Source organism: Syngnathus acus, chromosome 16 (genome assembly GCF_901709675.1).
Source record: "Syngnathus acus chromosome 16, fSynAcu1.2, whole genome shotgun sequence".
In the NCBI taxonomy this organism is placed as follows: domain Eukaryota; kingdom Metazoa; phylum Chordata; class Actinopteri; order Syngnathiformes; family Syngnathidae; genus Syngnathus; species Syngnathus acus.
This window is the reverse complement of record NC_051101.1, coordinates 10,770,089-10,790,207: the sequence shown is the minus strand read 5'-3', so window position 1 is coordinate 10,790,207 and position 20,119 is coordinate 10,770,089. Positions and strand designations below refer to the sequence as shown.

General features: G+C 43.1%; 1 protein-coding gene across 3 annotated transcripts; it reads left to right on the top strand.

Annotated features, from left to right (window-relative positions):
• The first annotated feature begins 356 nt into the window (after nucleotides 1-356).
• On the top strand, nucleotides 357-19,349 carry nkd2b (NKD inhibitor of WNT signaling pathway 2b). Of its 3 annotated transcripts, none has more exons than XM_037274480.1 (10): nucleotides 358-652; nucleotides 740-766; nucleotides 850-941; nucleotides 16,050-16,110; nucleotides 16,417-16,529; nucleotides 17,290-17,385; nucleotides 17,523-17,658; nucleotides 17,790-17,847; nucleotides 17,935-18,059; nucleotides 18,131-19,349. In XM_037274480.1, the coding sequence occupies exons 1-10, from the start codon at nucleotides 628-630 to the stop codon at nucleotides 18,712-18,714; spliced, it is 1,317 nt and encodes a 438-aa protein (XP_037130375.1). In that variant the 5' UTR covers nucleotides 358-627; the 3' UTR covers nucleotides 18,715-19,349. The 3 variants fall into 3 exon arrangements, with proteins under 3 accessions (XP_037130376.1, XP_037130375.1, XP_037130374.1); XM_037274479.1 differs by having other exon boundaries at nucleotides 17,932-18,059; XM_037274481.1 differs by lacking the exon at nucleotides 17,290-17,385 and having other exon boundaries at nucleotides 357-652; nucleotides 17,932-18,059.
• The last annotated feature ends 770 nt before the right edge of the window (nucleotides 19,350-20,119 follow it).

The window sequence follows — 20,119 nt, the reverse complement described above, 5'->3', positions numbered from 1 at the left end:
CAATTAGAGGACAAGCATTTAATGGTTGTCTTTGTCACCGTACATACGTGTACAGAGGAACAAAAATAATCTTATTAGTAGAAAATAAATATTTTTCAGACCAAGTGAAACTGGCAGTGTTTGTGAATTACCCGATGAATGGACATTATTCTATTTTCTATCCTAAATGTATTGAACGCGAATTAATACACTTACGAAACAAGTTTAGTTCTAAATCCAGCTTGTCTGTATAATGCTCAGCAAAATTTACCATCCTTTTATTTTGTAGATGCATGCTTTTGTTTTTAAAGACTTAACCGGATGTACATCGGTGTTGTGACGTCACACTTAACAAGTGACGAGCGTGTCTGGTGGGTTTGTTCCACTTCCCAACCGCTGCACTTCCAGTCGGACTGAGGTGAAATGAGAGGAGGGACGTCCTGCCAAAACGTCTCCCACCATCACTTTTGACGATTTCGCCGTGTTATTAGTAAAAGCGCTCGGTACTTCCTCCATGAACCAAACATTTCATTGTCGGACTTTGGATAAAGTTGGAGTTCGGCCGCAGCACAATGTGACCCACACTTGCTGAGACACTTCGGATTTACTCGGTATCGTTTTATTGATCCAGTGACGTGGGTTACAAGAATGGGAAAATTACAGTCCAAACACGGTAAGACATTTATTTGGGTGCATCATTTTAACAAAACGCTTTTAAAACATGGACTAAAAAACGATGTCTGTTTTGCATGATCCAAAGCGTGCAAGCGCAGGGAGAACCCAGAAGGTTAGTCCAATGGACAAGTGCATCAAGATTATTTTGCAGTGATGAGATTTTGTTAATGCTGATTTTTTTTCTTTTTCTTTCAGGGGATAGTTTTGTTGTGAATGCTTTCCTCCGGAGGAGCATGGACGAGTCTGAGCGCTATGGAGGGATGGATCACAAGATGAAGAACATGCAGGTAGAGTGGATATTTAACATTTATGTAATATGGTGGTTATAATTAAGTAAACATGAATAAAGTAATTAGCAGGATAGGTAAATCTGGTTTCTCATATATTCTACAAACATTGTATTTTATGTTTTTGTTTCTATACATAAGTATTACATCTACCACTGTGATGTTTAAAAAAAAAAAAAAAAAAATCCAAGAAGAAATTATTTTATTATCAGACATTTGTCTAATCTAAACATATCACACAAGAGTAAATTGTATTTCTAATTTTTAATCCATTAAGGCATGAGTCTAGTAATTTTCCAATAAGTTTTCCAAACTTAGGGTTGTGGTCCAAATTGGGTGACATTTTTTTTTTTGGAACAATGATTCTTTTTAATTGATATTTGTTGTAAATCCTTGTCCTCTATGTTCTTTTATTAGTTTGTCAATGCATTTGTTGACTTTGGCTCTAAAATTTCAAGTTTTGGAGTCCCTGCTTTTAAAAAAAAAAGCCAGCTTTGTGTGTCTGTGTGTGTGTGAGTTGATGCTTGTGCGTTTGCTGATGGGATGAGTGTGTCAGGCACTTCAAAGTTGTCTGCTCAGAACCGTGTCCCCCCCTCTTGTAAGAGGAGATGAGCACTTCTTGACTCTTAAAGGAGGAGGCAAAGTGTATTGACGACCATGCGTGAAGACCCGTGCCAAGTGTCTTGTTATTCTTTCTGACACGTCTCGCTCCCCCCCCCACACACACACACACACTATCACAGTAGTGTGTAACATTTACACTTGTGGCTGCTGGCATCATGCCCACCCCGCTAATCAGCAGCATCACATGACATCATTTTTTTTTCGACCTACCCACAAATTGTGACTCGGTGAGGGTGGGTGGTTGTAATAGTACAAAAGTCATAGATTAAATCAGGTTATTATCCGCCCACTGGTACAAATTAAAGGGGCGCTGGAGTTCACACTCGCCCTGGAGGGAAACCACCAAAGGTGCTTTCCAAATATCTCACCATACTTCACAACAACTTTAATAGGTGCAAGTGAGAAGACATGGCTGAGTTTGTCATCATATACGTGTGACCGCATGTACCATAGTGTAGGTGGTAAAGTAAGAATAATTCTTTTTCCGTGCGTTTTCATTCCCCTCCTTGCGACCACATCTGCATATTCAGCCCCTTTTCCATCTTCTTGCGCGTCAGCTGTCGCAATTTTCAACAAAAAAAAAAAAGTCCCTCACATGATTGTGTTGACTATGAAGTACATTGAGTGAAAAAATGGCTCTGCCTGCTCATACGTTATATTCATGTTGGAAATGAGGCTACAGTTGAAGTTTATTGATGTTAAGAAGTCCTCGGGGTGTTTTTAAGTCCCAGCGCAGCTCAGTTGAGAATTTATCAAGCGTAGCAAGTTTGGTGGCGCATATTTTCAAGTTGAAAGGATCAGACAGTGTCGTGTTTCGGCGATGCGATTCTTAGATTAAACGTCTGTGGCTTTCGTTTTAATTCGAGGCAAACTTAAGCAGCCTGAGGAGAATAAGCGGTCGAAAAAAATTGAATTAAAAAAAAATAAAAATTCTGTGATTACATTTATCGATTTGCAAAGCTTTGATTTTTTTTTTTAATATTATCAAAAGCCATCGTTAATAGTGAAACGTAGAAACAATCACAGAACTTTGGTGACAAAAGTATTGGGACACGGCTAACTGCTTTGAATGGAAGTTTGCTTTTGCATATCTTTCCTCACGTTTCACATCTGTTGGGTTCAGCTCCTCAGAAGACCAAAAGAAAAGTCTTGTGAGTCATATTTGGAATTAAAATGAAATTAAAATCTAGGACATTAGACTTCAGAGGTTCCACTGTGGGGGAAAAATGGACTTGTGGTGTTTTTTATGGATTGAACGCTCGCAAGGACTAAAATTGGCCGTTTAAGATAGATTTTCACGTGATTATCACGAGTCAACATCACAAGGGCAGTAAACACATCGTCCAAAAGTGCAGCCTGCAATTCGGAACATTTTGATGAAGCAACTGAAGAAGAGAAACAAACATCTGGGCCCTCCTCACTAGGTGGTTTTTGTCTTCGCAGTGGCCTGCTTAATGAGCTGCAGGGACAGATAGCATTACTTGTGACTTCCAAAGAGGAGCAGATTGACCAAACATGCTATTTAGCCCCCCCCCCCCCCCCCCCTTCCTCCTCATTGTCAAACGGGGGAGTAGGATTCCTGAGCTGTCTGGCTGCGACTTCAAAGTGCAGCTCTGAGAGTTATAAAAAGGGCTCTGATATCAGTGGAACCTCCAAACCCCCCAATCCTGCCCCTTCTTGGGGAGGGGAGGAGGCCCGGCTGGGGGGGGCGATGATGTACTGCCGGGAAAAGAAGCGCATACATGGCCCGTGCCCAACGCGAGTCTGCGTAAAGCTTCTTGATAAAGCTTTAATTTGGACCCCGGCAACGAGGCTTTGCTTTCGGAAGAAATAACAGCAGATCAAACTTGTTTCAATATTGATTTTTTTTTTTCCCCCCGCAAAAGCGTGACTTCCAGTCGGCGGCTGGCCGCTTGCCTTTGCCGTGCAATCCCACTTTTGGGTGCAGAAGTGAACACCTTGACTTCAAGTAAAAAGTCTTTGCATAATGAAGGCTTTAAAGTTCCGAACCCAGTGTGGAGAAGTGAGTTCACGAGAGCCATGTGAGGGTTCACTGTATGTCACACCTCTGGAAAGATCAACAAGGTCCCAGTAAAGTGCTTCAAACAGGCTGGCTGGGATGCCCCAATAATGACAGACTAATTTGGCCTTTCAGCGCCGCCTTTTGTCTCAAGTCTTGCCGCAGAGTTGCTCGTGGGGGAGCCAGTGTCAACACTTTACATTCCGTGACAAAAAAGACCTTCAGTAGTCCACTTTAGAAAGATTAATAGGAATACACTTGGAATTAAAAGAAAGGGCTTCAGTTGAGATCACGTTGTAAATACTCGGTGACATTAATGTTGCTGTCAAAAATTAGATTTAAAGCAGGAATAGTTTTTTTTTTTTAAACCCCTTTTTATTCTGTATAGCGGAAATTTATTCTGGAATACTGCTGTGTTTTGATTTCTTAGCAAAAATTTTCCAAATGAAAGAATGTTTTTAATACTATTCCCGTCAAAGCTTCACTGAATCGACAGGCGATTAAGGTCTTAACTTAAATGATTAAAAAATGTATATTTTTAACATGAATGGGAAAAAAAATTCTAAATACAATACACATTTTGTGCAGATATACCGCAATTTTTTTTTTTTCACCACACTATCAATGTTTGGGATTTTTAAAGGGGGCGTGGCTTAAATGGCTTCCCAGTGATGTAATTGGGCGGATGCATAGCATCCATTTTCTAAGTTGTATTTGATTGATATTTGAGCAGGGTGTAGTTTTAGCGCTTTTACCGTTTAAAAGGCGCCATTTTTTTTTTTAACATATTGGCAATTCAATTTAGATCATTAAAGTTTTTCCATCCGTCTGAAAGAGTCAGCACCTAACCTGATTGTCATCAGATGACATAGATGTTGTTCCTGCCCATCTGGATGTTAAAAAGAAATAAAATCTTTGTATTTTGTAATCTGCCTTGCACATGAAGTGCCGAAACAAAAAAAAAAAAAGCACCACCCGAGACGCGAAAATGGCAGAGAGGAGACATAAAGGTGTGCGCTGGTATATATGTAGCTCTTTTTAAACAGTCTTGAAGGCATTTGGAGGGTCTGTTTTTTTTCCAACTCCCCCCCCCCTAAAATGGCTTCACAAGAAGGCGAGCTGTGAGCCTTCATCTCTGAATGAAAAGCATGTGGCTGGCATCCAGAACAGCGGGGTCTTTCAGCACGGCCCCGGCAGACATCTGTTCCTGGTTTGTACTGAAAAATCCTGGAGCGGGGAAAGGGGCTGCGGTGGGAAGGGGGTGGAAGAGGAAAAGAGGAGGAGTAGGGATTTAAGCGTGCTTTTTTTTTCTTTGGGGAGATATCGAAGGGGTTTTAGAGGTATCGATGGCAGGGGGGCAACATCTGCCTCACTTTGGGAGGAGGACGCTCACTTCAACACCGGTTCGGTTCAATTACCGTAATTTTCGGACTATAAGTCGCACCGGAGTATAAGTCGCACCAGCCATAAAATGCCCAAAAAAGTGAAAAAAAACATATATATGTATATAAGTCGCTCCTGAGTATAAGTCGCCCCCCCACCCAAACTATGAAAAAAACCGCGACTTATAGTCCGAAAATTACGGTAGGTTAGCTGGGAACTAAAGTTTTCCCTTTTGTCACAAACTATTGTGGACGAAAATAAAGCACTTTTTTGTGGTACCACCCGCAGGCAGGGAGGAACGCAACAATTGTTTCCGAGTAGTGTGAAACGTGAGGTACAAGGTTGATTGATTTGGTGATTTAGTTTGTTGGATGATCGGTAAGCAGGATAAGCTAACGTTAGCGCTGTGATAAGATTTCCCAAGAATGACAGTCGCTTAAATGTCGAGATTGGTTGAAATAGACAAAGATTTGAAAAGCAGAAAATAATTTTTTGGTGTTGTAGGAAAAAAAGAAAATGTGTTAAATACAATTTCTTCAAATTAAAACAAAACATTTACATTTTGCTACCCAATTCCTGTATGCTGACATTTTCCCAACAGAGGCCACCATTATTATTTCAAGCTGAACTTTCCCGAACCTCTTAGGACAAACGTGTCTTTTCATCTCACCATCCCTTCCTTCATTTAATCGTCAACCAACAAGCGCATCACTCCACACTTTAGTGTCTGTTTATCTTTTTCGATGCCGATTGCCAAATCCAGAGTTCACCGTCAGTGTAAACATCATCACCATGGCGGCTTCTCCACTCATCACCAGCACGAGATGCTTATTTAGCCGCTCTTTCATGTCGCTGGCGTTCACGTAAGCGTCACCGCGACGCCTCTGAGTCAGAGGGCGAGTCTCACCCGCTTGGTGTGTTTGATGGAAAGAGGCATTACATGTCCATGAGGGTATTTTGGAATAGTTTCAACACAGCTCCATTGTAACACGTTGGAGGACAGAAACATCTGACGCTTAAAATAGCTCCCAGTAAAAGCAATGACCTCTGACAAGGCCGAACAATCCGAAACATGTTGGTCTGACGTGACTGGATTGAGAAATCGTTGTCATGCTGTGTCAGTCCAGTTGGTTGCAACTTCTTGATTAGCACAGGTCATATCACCATGTAATCTTTCACGTTTATTAAATAAATAACAAACGGCAATAAGACAAGAGTTGAATTTGTTCTGCGACAATGCTCGTAACTCAAAACACACGTATCTCAAATCACCTTTTCCCATTGAAATGAATGAAAATGCCAATAATAGGTTCAAAGCTTCTCGTTCAAAAGCCAAAACAACCCCAAAGATTTAGCTCAATTTGTACAAAACAATCCGGAAAGTTGGGTCAACTTGACCCAAATAGTGGCGCTGTTTTTTTACGCATATTTGGTTATTTTCAACCTCACTGGATTTAGAGCGTATGTAAGTGTCCCATAGATAGTTTGAATACCTTATGTGGCAAACCAAATCCAAACAAAGTAAATAGAATAGCTACTTGTCAATAAAAGAGCTTTCAAAGCATTCCTCAGCATATGTCGGAGTTGCATGTTAATGTCCATGTACTGAGTACCAATACAAAAACAATGGGCCTTGTGATGAGCATGAAAGAATCTCATCAGCGTCAAGTTCTCAGACAGCTCAAAGGGAATATTTTTTTAGACAAGAGACACGCTTTCATTATTATCAGAGCCGTTATCTTCATGGAATTAAGTTGTCGCCTTCTTTCTCTGCCGACCGACAGCGGTGCTTTGAAGTCACTTGCGTTTTGTCGCTTCTTTTCATGCCGTTGACGCCGTTTGCCGCTTCCGGACTTTAAAGAGTATCTAAGTGTAGCTTCGCGTTAGACATCATTTGCGTGTGACTCACAAAAGTCACTGGAAAAATAAGTCTAAATAATAAATCAAATGTATCTTTTAAAAATTTGCAATTATTTTCCATTTGGTCCACTTGCAATACCACCACGGACCACTAGAGGGCCGCGGACCACTGGTTGACAATCATCCAATCATACCTTTATGGGCTTCGTTTTTTAAAAATCTTCCGACTAATTTAGACTAGACGTCGATAGCAGCAGGTTACTTTAATTTTCCCAGCATGCTTTGCGTGGCGGCAAGGCAGGGGACAAGATGCCAGCTCCGTCGAGGGTTAACGCCGGTCTGTCTCTCTCCTCTCGTTTGCTGCCAGAGGAAAGAAAATACCTGAAGCTGAAGCCCCGTGCTTAATGCTGACATTTTTGGCAAAAGCATCTGGATCCAAGTCTGTGTTTGATCTTGTCGCGTCTCCCGGCCAAGTAAAACACCGGGAGACTCAAAGGTTATTACATTTTAGTGTGTAAGGTATGTTTCCACATAAACCCCCTGTCCCCCCGCCTCTTCCTTAGAAAGTTGCTTCTCATTTCCAAGTGGACTTTATTTCGCAATCCTTGGATCAGTCAGGGGAATTTTTTATTATTTTTTTTTTCTTCCCCCCACTAATGAGCGGTGGAGACGTTATTATGGGCATTTCTAATTGCACACACACGACATCTTCAGTGATGTCTGTGAATGCGATGAGCTCACTAAAGGCCGCTGCTTGGAACTTTCCCGCATGTTGTCTCTTTAAATATTTGTAAATGGAGGCCTCTTATTTATTTTTGGAAAGACTGGGGGACCCCTTTATTGGATCAAAATGTGGTTTTCTCTCTATGAATGGAAACTTGAGATTGTCTCTATAGAGGTCAGACATATATTTCACAATAGATTTTCAGTCAGGGGAGGGGGGGGGCTAAAACAGCAAAGTACATTGTTCATCATAAATCTAGGTAGGATCAGACGTTTTCGTTGCTTGTCGAGAGCATAAATAGCAGTGCCGCAATTGCAGGATTTAGTGTGCAATTACTTTTTGTTTTTTCAGCCTGTCATGTAACTCTTCACATTGTGATGCAATATGCATCCAACTTTTTTACAACCACTTTGTTATTCTTGGAAGAAAAAAACAAACAAACCTCAGACAGTTCCCCCCCCGTGAATGCTTCGAAACTTCATCCTTGCTCCACATTCCTCAAGCTGACGCCCTGCTAGGTCGGAGGCATGGAGAATGAAACCGCACACGACACAAACCCCTCGACTTCCTGTCGACTTAATGAAAAAAAAAAAGAGAAGACGTGGAGGCCATACATTGTTTCCTCGATATATTCTCCTTCCCTCGATTTTCATATACCCCCCCCCACACATTTGAAACCCTGGAGGACTTATCCTCTTCTCCGCTCCGAGCTTCCCCCACCCTCCAAGCGTACACATGTGTAAGTATCGCTTTTACTCTCCTCATAAAATGCCACAGCCCCATCTGAAAGTGGTTAGCTGTCGAAACACTCGAGCGGCTTCAAAGCTCGCAAATGGGCTACGCAGACAGTGCAGCTCCGCACATCACGTTGAGTCTCTTTGAGGGGGGGAGGCAGGGGGGGAGACAGCAAACGAGCTGTCCCCCGTCATCCAAACCTACTTTACATTACGAGGAAGTGGGATGTAAAATTGGAATTTACACTCGGAAGAAAGTCGACGACAAAGTTTCTGATGACATTAAAATACCAAAAAATGAGATGATGAAACAGCGCTGAATGAAGTCTCTGTTTTAATTTCCTCTGAAGGCGGCCTTCTTTAACCCCCCCCCCTCGCCCCCACCCATTTCTTTCCTGAGGCCACTTCAAAAGCTGACCCGAGCCCCTTAGCGCCGTGTAACGTGTTTACCTAAAGGCTCATTTCAAATAAACAGCAGTTCTCCGTCCCGCACCCAGACGCCATTTGCTTCACGGGAGGTGCTCCGCAAACAAAGTGGGAAAACAACACATTACAAAAGGAAAAAATTCGAGGAATGTACGTTTTAGATTTGACAGTTTCTGGTTTTGAGGCCGTCTTCACTGAAAATAATACTTAACTGTTTAAATCAAAAACAGCTGATTGATGTGAATGAGAAAATGCTAAAAATGCTTAAAAAACACAACAACAAAACAAAAGTGTTTTCCAAGACAGCAAATATGGCAACAAGCTTATAACTAGCACCTACTTCCGCATGTTGATGCGGGCTGGGTTGATCCTATCAAGAATCCCAGTGTATCGGAATATCTTGCCCCCCCACCTGTGTCATGTGCTTGTCTTTGAGGACTCCTCCATCCTGGTACTTCTCCGATTATCTCATCGCTTTCAAGCCCCTCTCTCGCACATCACCACCTCCTCGCTTTTTTATTTTTTTTATCAATACTCAGTGTCTCACTTTGCTTTTAAGTGGACTGCCTGCCTCCAGACTCGGTCGCTCGTTCGTGCGGATTGAGCATCGGAGATAAGATAAGAATACGCCAGCACAACTCACGAGCCAATCCAAAAGCGTAGACTCGGTTCGCAATAATCGAGGCTTTGAAAAAGCTGCGCTCCCCCCTCGACTCTCCGTGCGCTCTGCTGCAAAAGCTGAGAAGGAGGCGGAGCCGCGCTTGAGCTGCCCTCTGCACCATTGCCTTTTCATCTCCGCTTTTGCCATGGATGAATTACGTTCCTGAATTTCACACTGGGGAAACGTGTTTGGTGCACACACAGCTTTTGCCTGTCAGGTCACCAAAGTGCAGACACGGCCAGCAGAAGCGCACAAAATCGGCCAAATGTAGACTTTGTACGCCGTCTTGCCAGTTCAAAGACATTTATCCTCATGGGCTCCCCCCCCCCCCCCCCCCCCCCCCCGTAATTTCCTTTGAGAATAATTCATGAAAAATTTGGGTTGCGCCGCATGACTTTGTTGCATCGGTAATCGACCTACACACCACTCTAATTTTTCAACATGTGTTCGGTGATTCCGAACCATTTTGCCAAGAGAGATCGAAAAATTGACAGGTGTGCCACGTGGAATCATTTATTAATTACACTTAATTTTGATTTTTTGTGGCGATCGTCCATGATTCAAATCAAGACATTCCTTCACATCATCTGAACATGACAGCCTCTTCGTCCCTTCCCGTTGACCCCGCTACGACCCCTCGTCTACTTCCAGCCTTGTGAGGAACTTCGCAGCTTGGAATCAAGCCTGTTCTCGCAGGGTCAGGAATTTTTGCGGTATTCCCTAAACTGGCAACTGTGGCAGACAGTCGGGGAGGGAGTTCTTTACTCAACATGTCCAAATGAGACGAGAGACACAAAACAGGTGCTGGGAACTTCTTTTGTCCGCTGCAAACATGTGTTTAGGAGATTTTGCCTAAAACATGCTGGCAAGCTTCGTACCCCAGACATGACATGTTAGATTTTTTTTTTTTTTTTTAGACTGTGGCCACAATGTAAATATATCACATGGACAAAACACTAATTTGTGGCCGGATGCGTGTTAGCTAGAAACAGTTAGCTTGAGGTAAAAGCCCGAATAAAACTAAACAATGGACGGGAATGGTAAGACTTAAATTAATGATTGAATTGAATTTTTTTTGTTTTATTTTGAAAAGCCCGGCGTTGCAAGGAATCAGTCGTATGTCCTGCGCTATCTTCTAAAACCAGATTCTTCTTTATTCCGCACTTTTCTTGTCTACTTTTGTTTCTCGAATATAGCACTAAGCTACAGAACATCCAACCGTGTCCCTTTGCCCCAGTGTACCTCCCAAATAGAAGTGCGGAGCGTTCATGCTACATTACTCGCTGATTGGTCACGGCCGCATGATTGCCTCTCATCATCGGCGCTCATTTGGATCCGCACTTCTCTTTGTAACTTACCCGCCGGGAGTGGTGACAAGTGGACTGTAGAGCTGCGGTCTTGACCGTGAAGCCGCTCTTATCCCTCTGGAAGGCATGTTCCGGAAACCCAGCGGGAAGCTTATCCAGCAACCCGCAAGCCGTTAACAGCATGAGTGGCGCAACCCGAAAAAAAAAAAAATAAGTCATTGTGGATTACACGGACAAGCATCCCTCAAGTGTGCGCTGTTGCTGCTCTTCCCAATGCAGCTGTCCTTCCCCGACGTGGTTTGTTTACATTTCTCAGTCACCCACAGGAGCTCTGGAAGGCCCCCGGCAGCCCCCGAAACCACAAAGCCTCACCCCTATGAAGTGCCGGCCGGCTCCGCTTTTTTAAAGCCGAGAGTGGAATCCCACGCAGCTTAACAAAACAAGCGGGGGGGAAACTAGTGTCGGGGCTTATCTCGCAGGTGAGAGCAACTCTAAGTGACATCTCCTTTGCTAGACAGACAGCCGACCACAAATGGGTGAGAGTGATCGTGTTGAAACGCAGCGGAGGGTGCTTACGAATCACTCCGACTTTGAGCATCCCTCGCATGTCGTATTTTTATATGAAAACATTTTGTGGCTCACCAACCATTTCGCTGCGGGAAAAACGAGAGCACAATGACCTCCCCAGCAACTTGTGGTTCCTTCTTCTGTGGGCCCGTACGAGTACTAGTAATTTTAGCCTCGAGCGTCCCAGAACTTACTGGGACTTCCACAGTAGCCTCTTTTGTTCTATTTTGCACTTTGTGATACTCATATGACTGCTCAGAATTATTTTGTGTATTTGATAGAAAAGTCATCGTCAGCAATTTTTACATGATTAGACTTCCGGCGTCTTTTGTCCAAATGAAATCAGAATTTATTTTGAAAATTCATATTGAAAGATGGGCTGGGAATGAAATAAAAATCATATTATTATATTGACCGTTTAGAGTACTAATGTACTTTTGGGTGGGGCATCAAAAAACTGTTCACTACATTACTGGCTAATAAATCCACTTTCTCTTCCAACGACGGTGTCGTACAACCAAAATAATTCGTCATTCAATCACTATAAAACTTTATAACGCAAATAAAATTTAAGCTATCTCGCAGACACAGCAATGCAGGCCAACGTGAGATTGTTTTTCATTTCATAGCTTTTCCACTTTTCTTCCCTTTATAAGGATCTGTCTTAACGGCAAATGGAAAAATAAGACATGCCACGCACGTCTACTTGGTAGGTGGAATAGCAAATGAGATCAAAACACGCATAATAAAGAGTATGAGCTTATTTATGCACGTTAAGTTTGCAGTCTGGCTGTGTCATGCAGTTAGCATTAGCATTTAGCATCCTAATATCAAGGTTTCATACATCAGTGCTTTTTGATGAGATTTTTTTTATTCTGAAAATTCTTTTCCAAGCTGTCTCAGAGCTTTGGAATGTGCATCAAATGCTTACATTTTTTTTTTTTTTTTACTGCGAGTGACAGACAAGTTGATTAAAGTGCCATTTTCGACTAAACCCTTCAAAAGGAGACAAGAGAGTCTCCGCATGATTTTTTATAAGAGGTGGAGTCCCTTCGGGCCCTGGTGGGATTGGCGTCCGCTTCAGTTCAGCCGCAACCTGGCACTTTGAGGTCTTCTGTGTTGTTTAAAGGCCCCCGTGGAATGTGGAACAAATCTGTTCAGCTTTATCGGCCTGGATGCGCTCCCCATTGGCTGGACTTGAGAGCCGGGGGCCTGCGCGGGAGCTTACAGAATTTCACATGGAGACCACAAACAGAGGCACATCCTGTTTGAGGCCAAACGCCTGTCGTGTTCCTTGCTTGGCGCCGCCTCCTTTTTCAACGAGGTGTGTGTCAGCGTGATTTCCGAGTAGCGGTGGGTCCTCCGTTACATCACGTTGCTATCAACGTTAGCATTAATGAAGCGGATACGCGGTGGCTAGCTAATCTTATGCCGTCCAGCAGGTCAAATCAAAGTGAGAGGATCATCAGGAAGGGGAGGGGGGGAGCAGGTGACTTTTAGTGCTTTAGGTGCGCTTATGTCAATGGCGAAGCATTCTCATCAAAAGCTCCCCTCGCAGCTGTTGTTATACAAGGCCCGAAGAGGCTTCACCCCCTTGTGATTCATGTCCTGCCAAGAGAGAGGTTCTGCCTCCTGTTTGACCTCAACCAGAATCCCGCTGGCCTGTAAAAGAGTCCGACGATCTCAGCCACATGGAGCCTGTCCAGATGACAGCGCGGGTGTTCTGTTCTCATCTCGACGCCATTTAGGAAAAGACACGCCGCGGCAAACCGATGCAAAATTCCACGTTAAATTCCATAACTGACCTAACTCGTTTTAATATAGAAATGGATTGCCAATCGATACGTGCTGAAACGAGTGTCGACTCACCACCATAATTAGGTCGAGGCCATCCATTCATTGTTCTTTTACCGTCTGGCTAACCCGAACATCATCTTCCCTTTCGCTATTTCTTCAGTTTAAACACATCTGGTTTTGAGTCAAGGCCAAGTTGGTTTCTCCTGGAATGGAGGTCTTGTTCTGCCGCCTTCTCCGGTTTCATCGTGCGGTGACGAATGTTTACAAAACGGGGTTCCTTTTCTTTACGCTGACACCAGCGGAGCCGCGTTTCCGTTAGCAATTAGCTTCCATCCGATCACACACGATTAATAGTCCGCCCGAGGGCTTTGAAAGGATTTCCCCTCGGTGCCTTCCGCAAGGTGTCAGGTGACTTTTGAGTATGTGTCACCTTAGACACTTTTGAGGAAATGACTGAGATCTTGTTTGGACAAGGGAAGGAAGAGCTGCACTGTACAAGTTGTGTGGACACTAATTACACAATTTCAAAAAGCCGCGTTGACTGGAAAATATGAGGAAGCCTCTTGATGATATCCAGTTTTTTTTTTTTTTCCCCAGCATACATTATATTTGGACTTCTGCTGTAATTTCTACCCTGAGGCCAGAAGAACTCTTTTTCTGCTAGCCTGTTTTTATTTTGAAGATTTCCAAAACATGATACGTGTTTTAAGTGGGTGAGTTGAGTGCGGGTGTGGAAGAACAAAGGTGTGTACTGTTTTCCAGTGGGAGGATGGGGGGGGGTGCCTGATGTCACCTGGTAGGGAGAAATAAAAGCTCCCCCCCCCTCGGTTACCTTAACCCACATTAAAGTCTGCCAGTCCAAGCTGAAGCTGCTTGGCAAGCGTGAACAAACATCACACGCTTTTCAGGCGCTCGCGTTTTACAAGTTCGTCCCGTCACTGCATCGACTTGTCATCTCCGATCGGAGATTAGCCTCACCTAGCATGATCTGATAGCGAAAGAATGGCAGAGGCGAGATGCCAGACGCTTAATTGCACATGTGGCTGGCAGATTTGGAGGCCGACACCGTGGGCGATTTCGATGCCTTGTGTTTCGATGTTAAACTGCAGACGGCGGTCAGACGCGCTCAGCTCTCTCATTAGCTTCGCTCGGCGGATGTAACGTTGGTCTGTTACAGCTTCTCGAATCTCCATTTTAATTGGAGGACGTTTTTATTGTTTGTTTCATGACAATCCCCCTCTCGAGCGTGCTTTGCTGCTTCTGACGACTTTTTGATGTTGCTTTGAGCTCTCTCTCTCTCTCTCTCTCTCTCTCTCTCTCTCTCTCTCTCTCTCTCTCTCTCTCTCTCTCTCTCTCTCTCTCTCTCTCCCTCCACGCCAAACTACAAAAATAACTCCAAATGCTACAATATAAATGTCACTTTGTAAAGAAATATGGCACTCATGCGTACCAACCGCTGCTCCCAAACTGTCTTTTCAAATCCCCTCTGTCAGCATGTATGCGGTTTCATAATTGTTTAGAATTAAGCCAGTCAATCTGCTGGACATTCAAACGGGACATTAAATGTACAGGAACTGGCCTTTTTTTTTTTTTTTCATACCTATTTTGAAACATTTCCATTTTATAAAAATGTTGTGTCAAATGACCCCTAAGGCAATCGGGAGGGCAACAAAACCACAAGCTACGTTTGTTTTTGACTTGACCGTCAAAGAGAAAAACCTCCTCCAGTTCTTAGGTAGAGGTCCCAGTTAGCAGTAGATAGTCCCTATCTATCTCCTGTTAGGCTAAGCACATCCTCTTCTGGTATCTGGTCCTCTCCCATCTTTGTTCCTCTTATCATCTCTTTCCTCCTTTGTGCCTTCGCTGTTTTCATTCCCTTACTTCCTGCCCCCCTTAATGCTTCACTCCCAATCTTGAGCTGATTTCTCCCCAAAAGTCTCATGTGGCCAATTTGCAGCGAGTGTTCAAACCTTGACCCCGTGTTGCGATTGCTCCCCCCCCCCCCCCCCTCCTCCATATTGGCAATGAAGGTCAGGGCTAGATTAGAGGCTGGAGCACTCGTCCTGTGAAGTGGAGAGTAATCACGGTCTCTGAGATTGTTAAATAGAACCACAGGCCCTGCTGTTGTCATTACGCTGGAGAAAGAGAGGAAGGGGAGAGGGGGGGGGGGTCCTTCACCTAAACGCATGCAGATGTTGAAACTCACACGCAGTACATGCAGTTCTTTTGTTTTTCTCGCATCTATCTGGTTTTTATTTGCCTCCTTGCAGTGGGCCTCCTTGAGATTTGATTTCAAAGTGCGGGGCAGCGAACATGACGTAAATAAGATGAATCATTTGTTGTTTGATTTCTTACGGCTTGAGGCTTGTGCTGTATTTAATTGTCATTGTTTCCACAATCTCGACGTAATTGAAGTGTGTGTATGCGCTTGTGCGCATTAACACATGTGGTGTGGGTCTGTTTTATGTAGAATGTGGATTATTCCCATATGACAGCATTTGCTGTGCCCCTTCCACCATTTTACCTTACGCAGAATAATAGAATAACGAAATGTCCGCGTGGATATTATTCCCTCTGCAAAATATATACACGCATTGAGTCTTAAAAAAATGGTTCAACTTTTCGCCTCTTTCATCAAGAAATTCTCGCCTTGCATTTTCTCGAAGAATCAAAGTTGGCCGAGTGAGCGCTCACAAGATGAATTGCAGCTTCACCATTTTTTTTTTTTTTTTTGATGGATGCAAGAGCCCGTTTGAAGGCTTGGGGGGGGGGGGAAATCTTAAATCCTTGCCTGCGCTTACTTGTATCCCAGACAGTGAAACACAATCAGCGTGGTGCATGTTTCAAAGTGTTTGGCCGCACTGTAGCACCGACCGTGTAGGCCATCTTTTTTTTGCACACATCTGACGAGGAAATGTTTTTGCCTGAAATGTTTATTTTTTCTGTGTCTGAGGTCTGGACTGTATATTCACTTCACATCTCTGATCTTCCTCTTTTCCTCCCAGGAGTTTTCAAATGGGCATCTGAAAGCAGGACACCTCGCAGAGCAACACTGCCCCCTTGAGGGTAAGTTGGGAAGGACGCGCTCATATAATTGAATGGAAAAGTAATAAACGAAAATAATCAATCAATAAATAAATATTTTTTTAAATAAATGAATAAATAGATACAATACATAAATAAATAAATAAATAAAATAATAATAGATAGATAGATAGATAGATAGATAGATAGATAGATAGATAGATAGATAGATAGATAGATAGATAGATAGATAGATAGATAGATAGATAAAAGACTCAACTCCAGGATTGATGTCATGGCAACTTGTACTTTCATCCATAAATCAACTTTAATTGTGTATCATGACAGTGGCGCTCCCTCCGGAGAAGGTGGATGGCTGCGAAAACTACCTTCAGTACCTTCACGCGGAGGACGGGGAGCGAGAAATAAAAGCCAACGGGAAGAAACGCATCAGTCTGGATGTAAGTGCACACTGTGATAGGAATTCAAATTATCATCGTTATAAGAAAAGCAATAGGAAGGCAAAAGTTGTTCGAATCAAACCAACGCGGTCTTACGCTGCAGCTGTATTTGAGCACCGCTTCCGTTTTTCCTCCAGTTAAAACTAGTTACAGGAAGAATGGAATGTATTGTGGGTTCCTGGACATCTGTATGTACAGTAAACCGCTCCAGAACAAATTACAACTTGGGATCGGCTTCCATGTTTCAAATGCTTTTGTGATCAGTCCTGACCGCATTGTGCTTAAGAGACATTATATAGCCATAAAGGGCGGCTTCTCCTTAGGGCCCCGTCGCTCATAAATGCACGCTGCTTTTTCACACAGCGGGCTTTCAAAAAACCAGATGTTTGCCTCTTGGAGTTTTCAAGCTTCTATTATTTTTCTATTAGTGAATCAAAGCTACAATCAAAAATTGGTAGCTGAAGAATATTATATTTTTTCCACCAGTTGCATTGTATGTATCAAAAGTGGGACTACTCAAAAATTGAATACTCGTACTGGTTTTTGTCTAAAAAAAAAAGTGGAATCGGGTGAACCATACTGAGGGCAGTGGCTTTTCCCCTTTAGTCGTATAGGTTTTGCTGCCCCCTCGTGGCATGTATATTGTAATGCAGTTTCCCAATCGCATCTGCAAATGAGTATAGATGAATACAACGAGGACAAACAGGGTCTATTCTCGTTATTAAAAATAAGTCGTTATGATAATCGGATGTATCTCCAGGACTTGGAGTGTGATGTTTCCGTGGAGGATGACAACCGCCAGGAGTGGATATTCACACTTTACGACTTTGACAACAGTGGCAAAGTGACAAAGGAGGTGTGTGTGTTTTCAAGTCAGGGTAGGCAAGTTTAAATCTGCCACGTCTTAAGAAAACTTGTGTTTATTTTATTTATCAGTGTGACCAATTGTGGATCATCAGGTAAAATGTGTGTTTTTTTTTCCTGTTCTCGCAGGATATGTCCAGCCTGATGCACACCATCTACGATGTGGTGGACGCCTCGGTTAATCACTCCTGCCATAATAAAAGCAAGACGCTCCGGGTCAAGCTGACTGTCACGCCGGAGCCTAAATGCCACAAAAAAGAAACAGGTTGGACAAATATTTACAAGACTGTGGCGAAGCATAAAATTGAATACATTTTAATGACTTAAAAATAAAAATTAGTCGATTAATCATTCATTGTTAATTAATTAATCATGAATTCTTCTGTCTTTCCTCAGATCGCAATCACCAAGAGGAGAGTCGTCCGTCTGTCAAGCGCATGTCTGCCTACATCAGGTCAGTTAGATGATAATTGCACACATCACATAAAAATTTATATTTCACAATTTACACTTCTTGCACTTCCATTTTGATTTAAAGCAGCAGGGGGCAAAGCAACGAGGCCCCGCCCACGGAAGGCCAGCATTACTGTGTGGACGAGAACACAGAGAGGAGGAATCACTACCTGGATTTAGCTGGTATAGAAAACTACACCTCCAGATTTGAAGGTAGTTTGCATCACAAGCACACTTTGATTCGAATACGATCTTGCCCTCTCAAGGTGCGACGTGTTTTTCAGGAACGACGATCCCTCCCCAGGAGAATCAAGGCCGAAGCTCCCAGAGCCAGAGCCGCTCTCGTTCCCACGAGCCGGAAGCGCAACTCCACCACCAGCGGCGTTCGCAGGTCATCGGCGACAGTTACAACCCGGCAGAGTTTCGGGGGAAAGGCGCACAGTTTGTGAAATCCCCCAAGGGAGCTAACAAAGGAGGGAATAGCGCCGGCGGTGGCGGCAAATCCAACAAATGCCACGGCCATCACCCGCCTTTGCAAAACATGTCGCACGGTGGCGGGGGTCAGGATGTATACCACTTACCACACCAGGTCCAAGCGTCCGGCCACCATCAGCACCCTCTACAGTACAGTCACAGCAAACGCGTCCGAGCTAAAGCCCGCGAGGCGCTTTCCCCTACCAAAACGCCGCTTTCCCCGCAGCCTCACCCCCAGGTTGCGCCCTCTGTGCTGCCAGGCTTGGAGAGAGAGCAAATGTCCGGCCCCCAGGGGAGCCCGGGCTTTGTGGTTCCTGTGGTTCAGCGCCACGAGCACCACCATCATCATGAACATCACCACCACCACCACTATCATCATTACCACCAGACATGACCATTATGCGCTCATGTCTAGCGTACAGGACCAAGCACCACTCCCAGTCGAGGATCTTCGTACTCGCCTCATGTAAGCTCTACAGATTATATCCTGACATGTATGGAGGAGTTTCTATTGTGATGGCCAGCTGTTGTGGACCTGAAGAATTTCAGCTTAGATTTTCCTTTTTTTTTTTTTTAAATCATCTTTTCTGGGACTGCTGAAGCTTTTTAGTAACAAGAGCACACACACACATACCAGAAAGTCAAAAAGCAGGAGAACTTTGTCCCCTCCTGATGCTGTTCGCCATCCCTGGAAGAAAAATGACATTCTTGGGAGACCTCTCAAAAAAAAAAAAAAAACACATGGATCTCAGGTGTAAAGGTGCTGCTTTTCTACAGAGGCCTCTTTGTCCGTGGACTGAGGGGGATTTGGAGTTAAAATATGGGTTTATAAAATCACCACTGCCAGTTTTTATGCAAAAAATATCTCGCTATATGTACTGTATAAAATATATATAAATATATATAAATATAAACACATTTTACTGTATAATTATGATACTGTATATGCATATGTCATCATGATTATAATTATGCATATCTGTATGTTGTCTTTTATATAATATAATAAACATTATAAAATTCATGTTATTTATTTATTTATTCGTCCGTTTGTATGTTTAGTTTATTCATTTATTTTTATTGCCAAAAAAATGTCATCTTTTACTTTTTAAGTTATGGCGTCGAGCAGATTAACCGGATTCACCTGCAATTTGGTTGCAAAAGCTAAAAATCCCTGCTCATTTTAGCGATGCTCTTTACCTGGAACTGTGACGTTTTGTCAGTGGGCGTGGCCGGAAATTCTGATTTTTCGCAGTGACGTAAGCTGTGGTAACTTGACGTCACAAAATTTCACACTACGAGAATCTAGGCATGTTTATCGGCACTTTCGAGAGTGTTAGTTTCTTTTCATTCGTTTCATTTAGAGTTTTTAGTCCAAAGCAAAGGTAAGGAGATTTTATTTTATTAATATATATATCTATATTTTTTAACATATGCCATTGTTTTCAAATTATTTTGCAGTCTCCAAGCTACAAACTGGGACTTCAGTTTGATAGCCGCTAAGAGGAGTTTGTGTCATTGCAATTAGTTTGTTAAAATTACAATACAGTACGTGTTTGTGCTATTTGTTTGAAGGACAGAAACGCCATTAAGAAGCAAAAACAACTTGAAATACCGCAGAACGTATGATGGAACGAGGCTGTTTTTAATTTCGCAGCTGGTCGACCTTTTGTAGTAATAGCAATCAACCACTAGATGGCAGCAAATGCTCTATATTGTTGCTTATGACCCAAATTCGCTTTTTTTATTTTGATTTTGTTTTAATATAAGGCGGAGCAGCGAGTATAATCATTTTACTC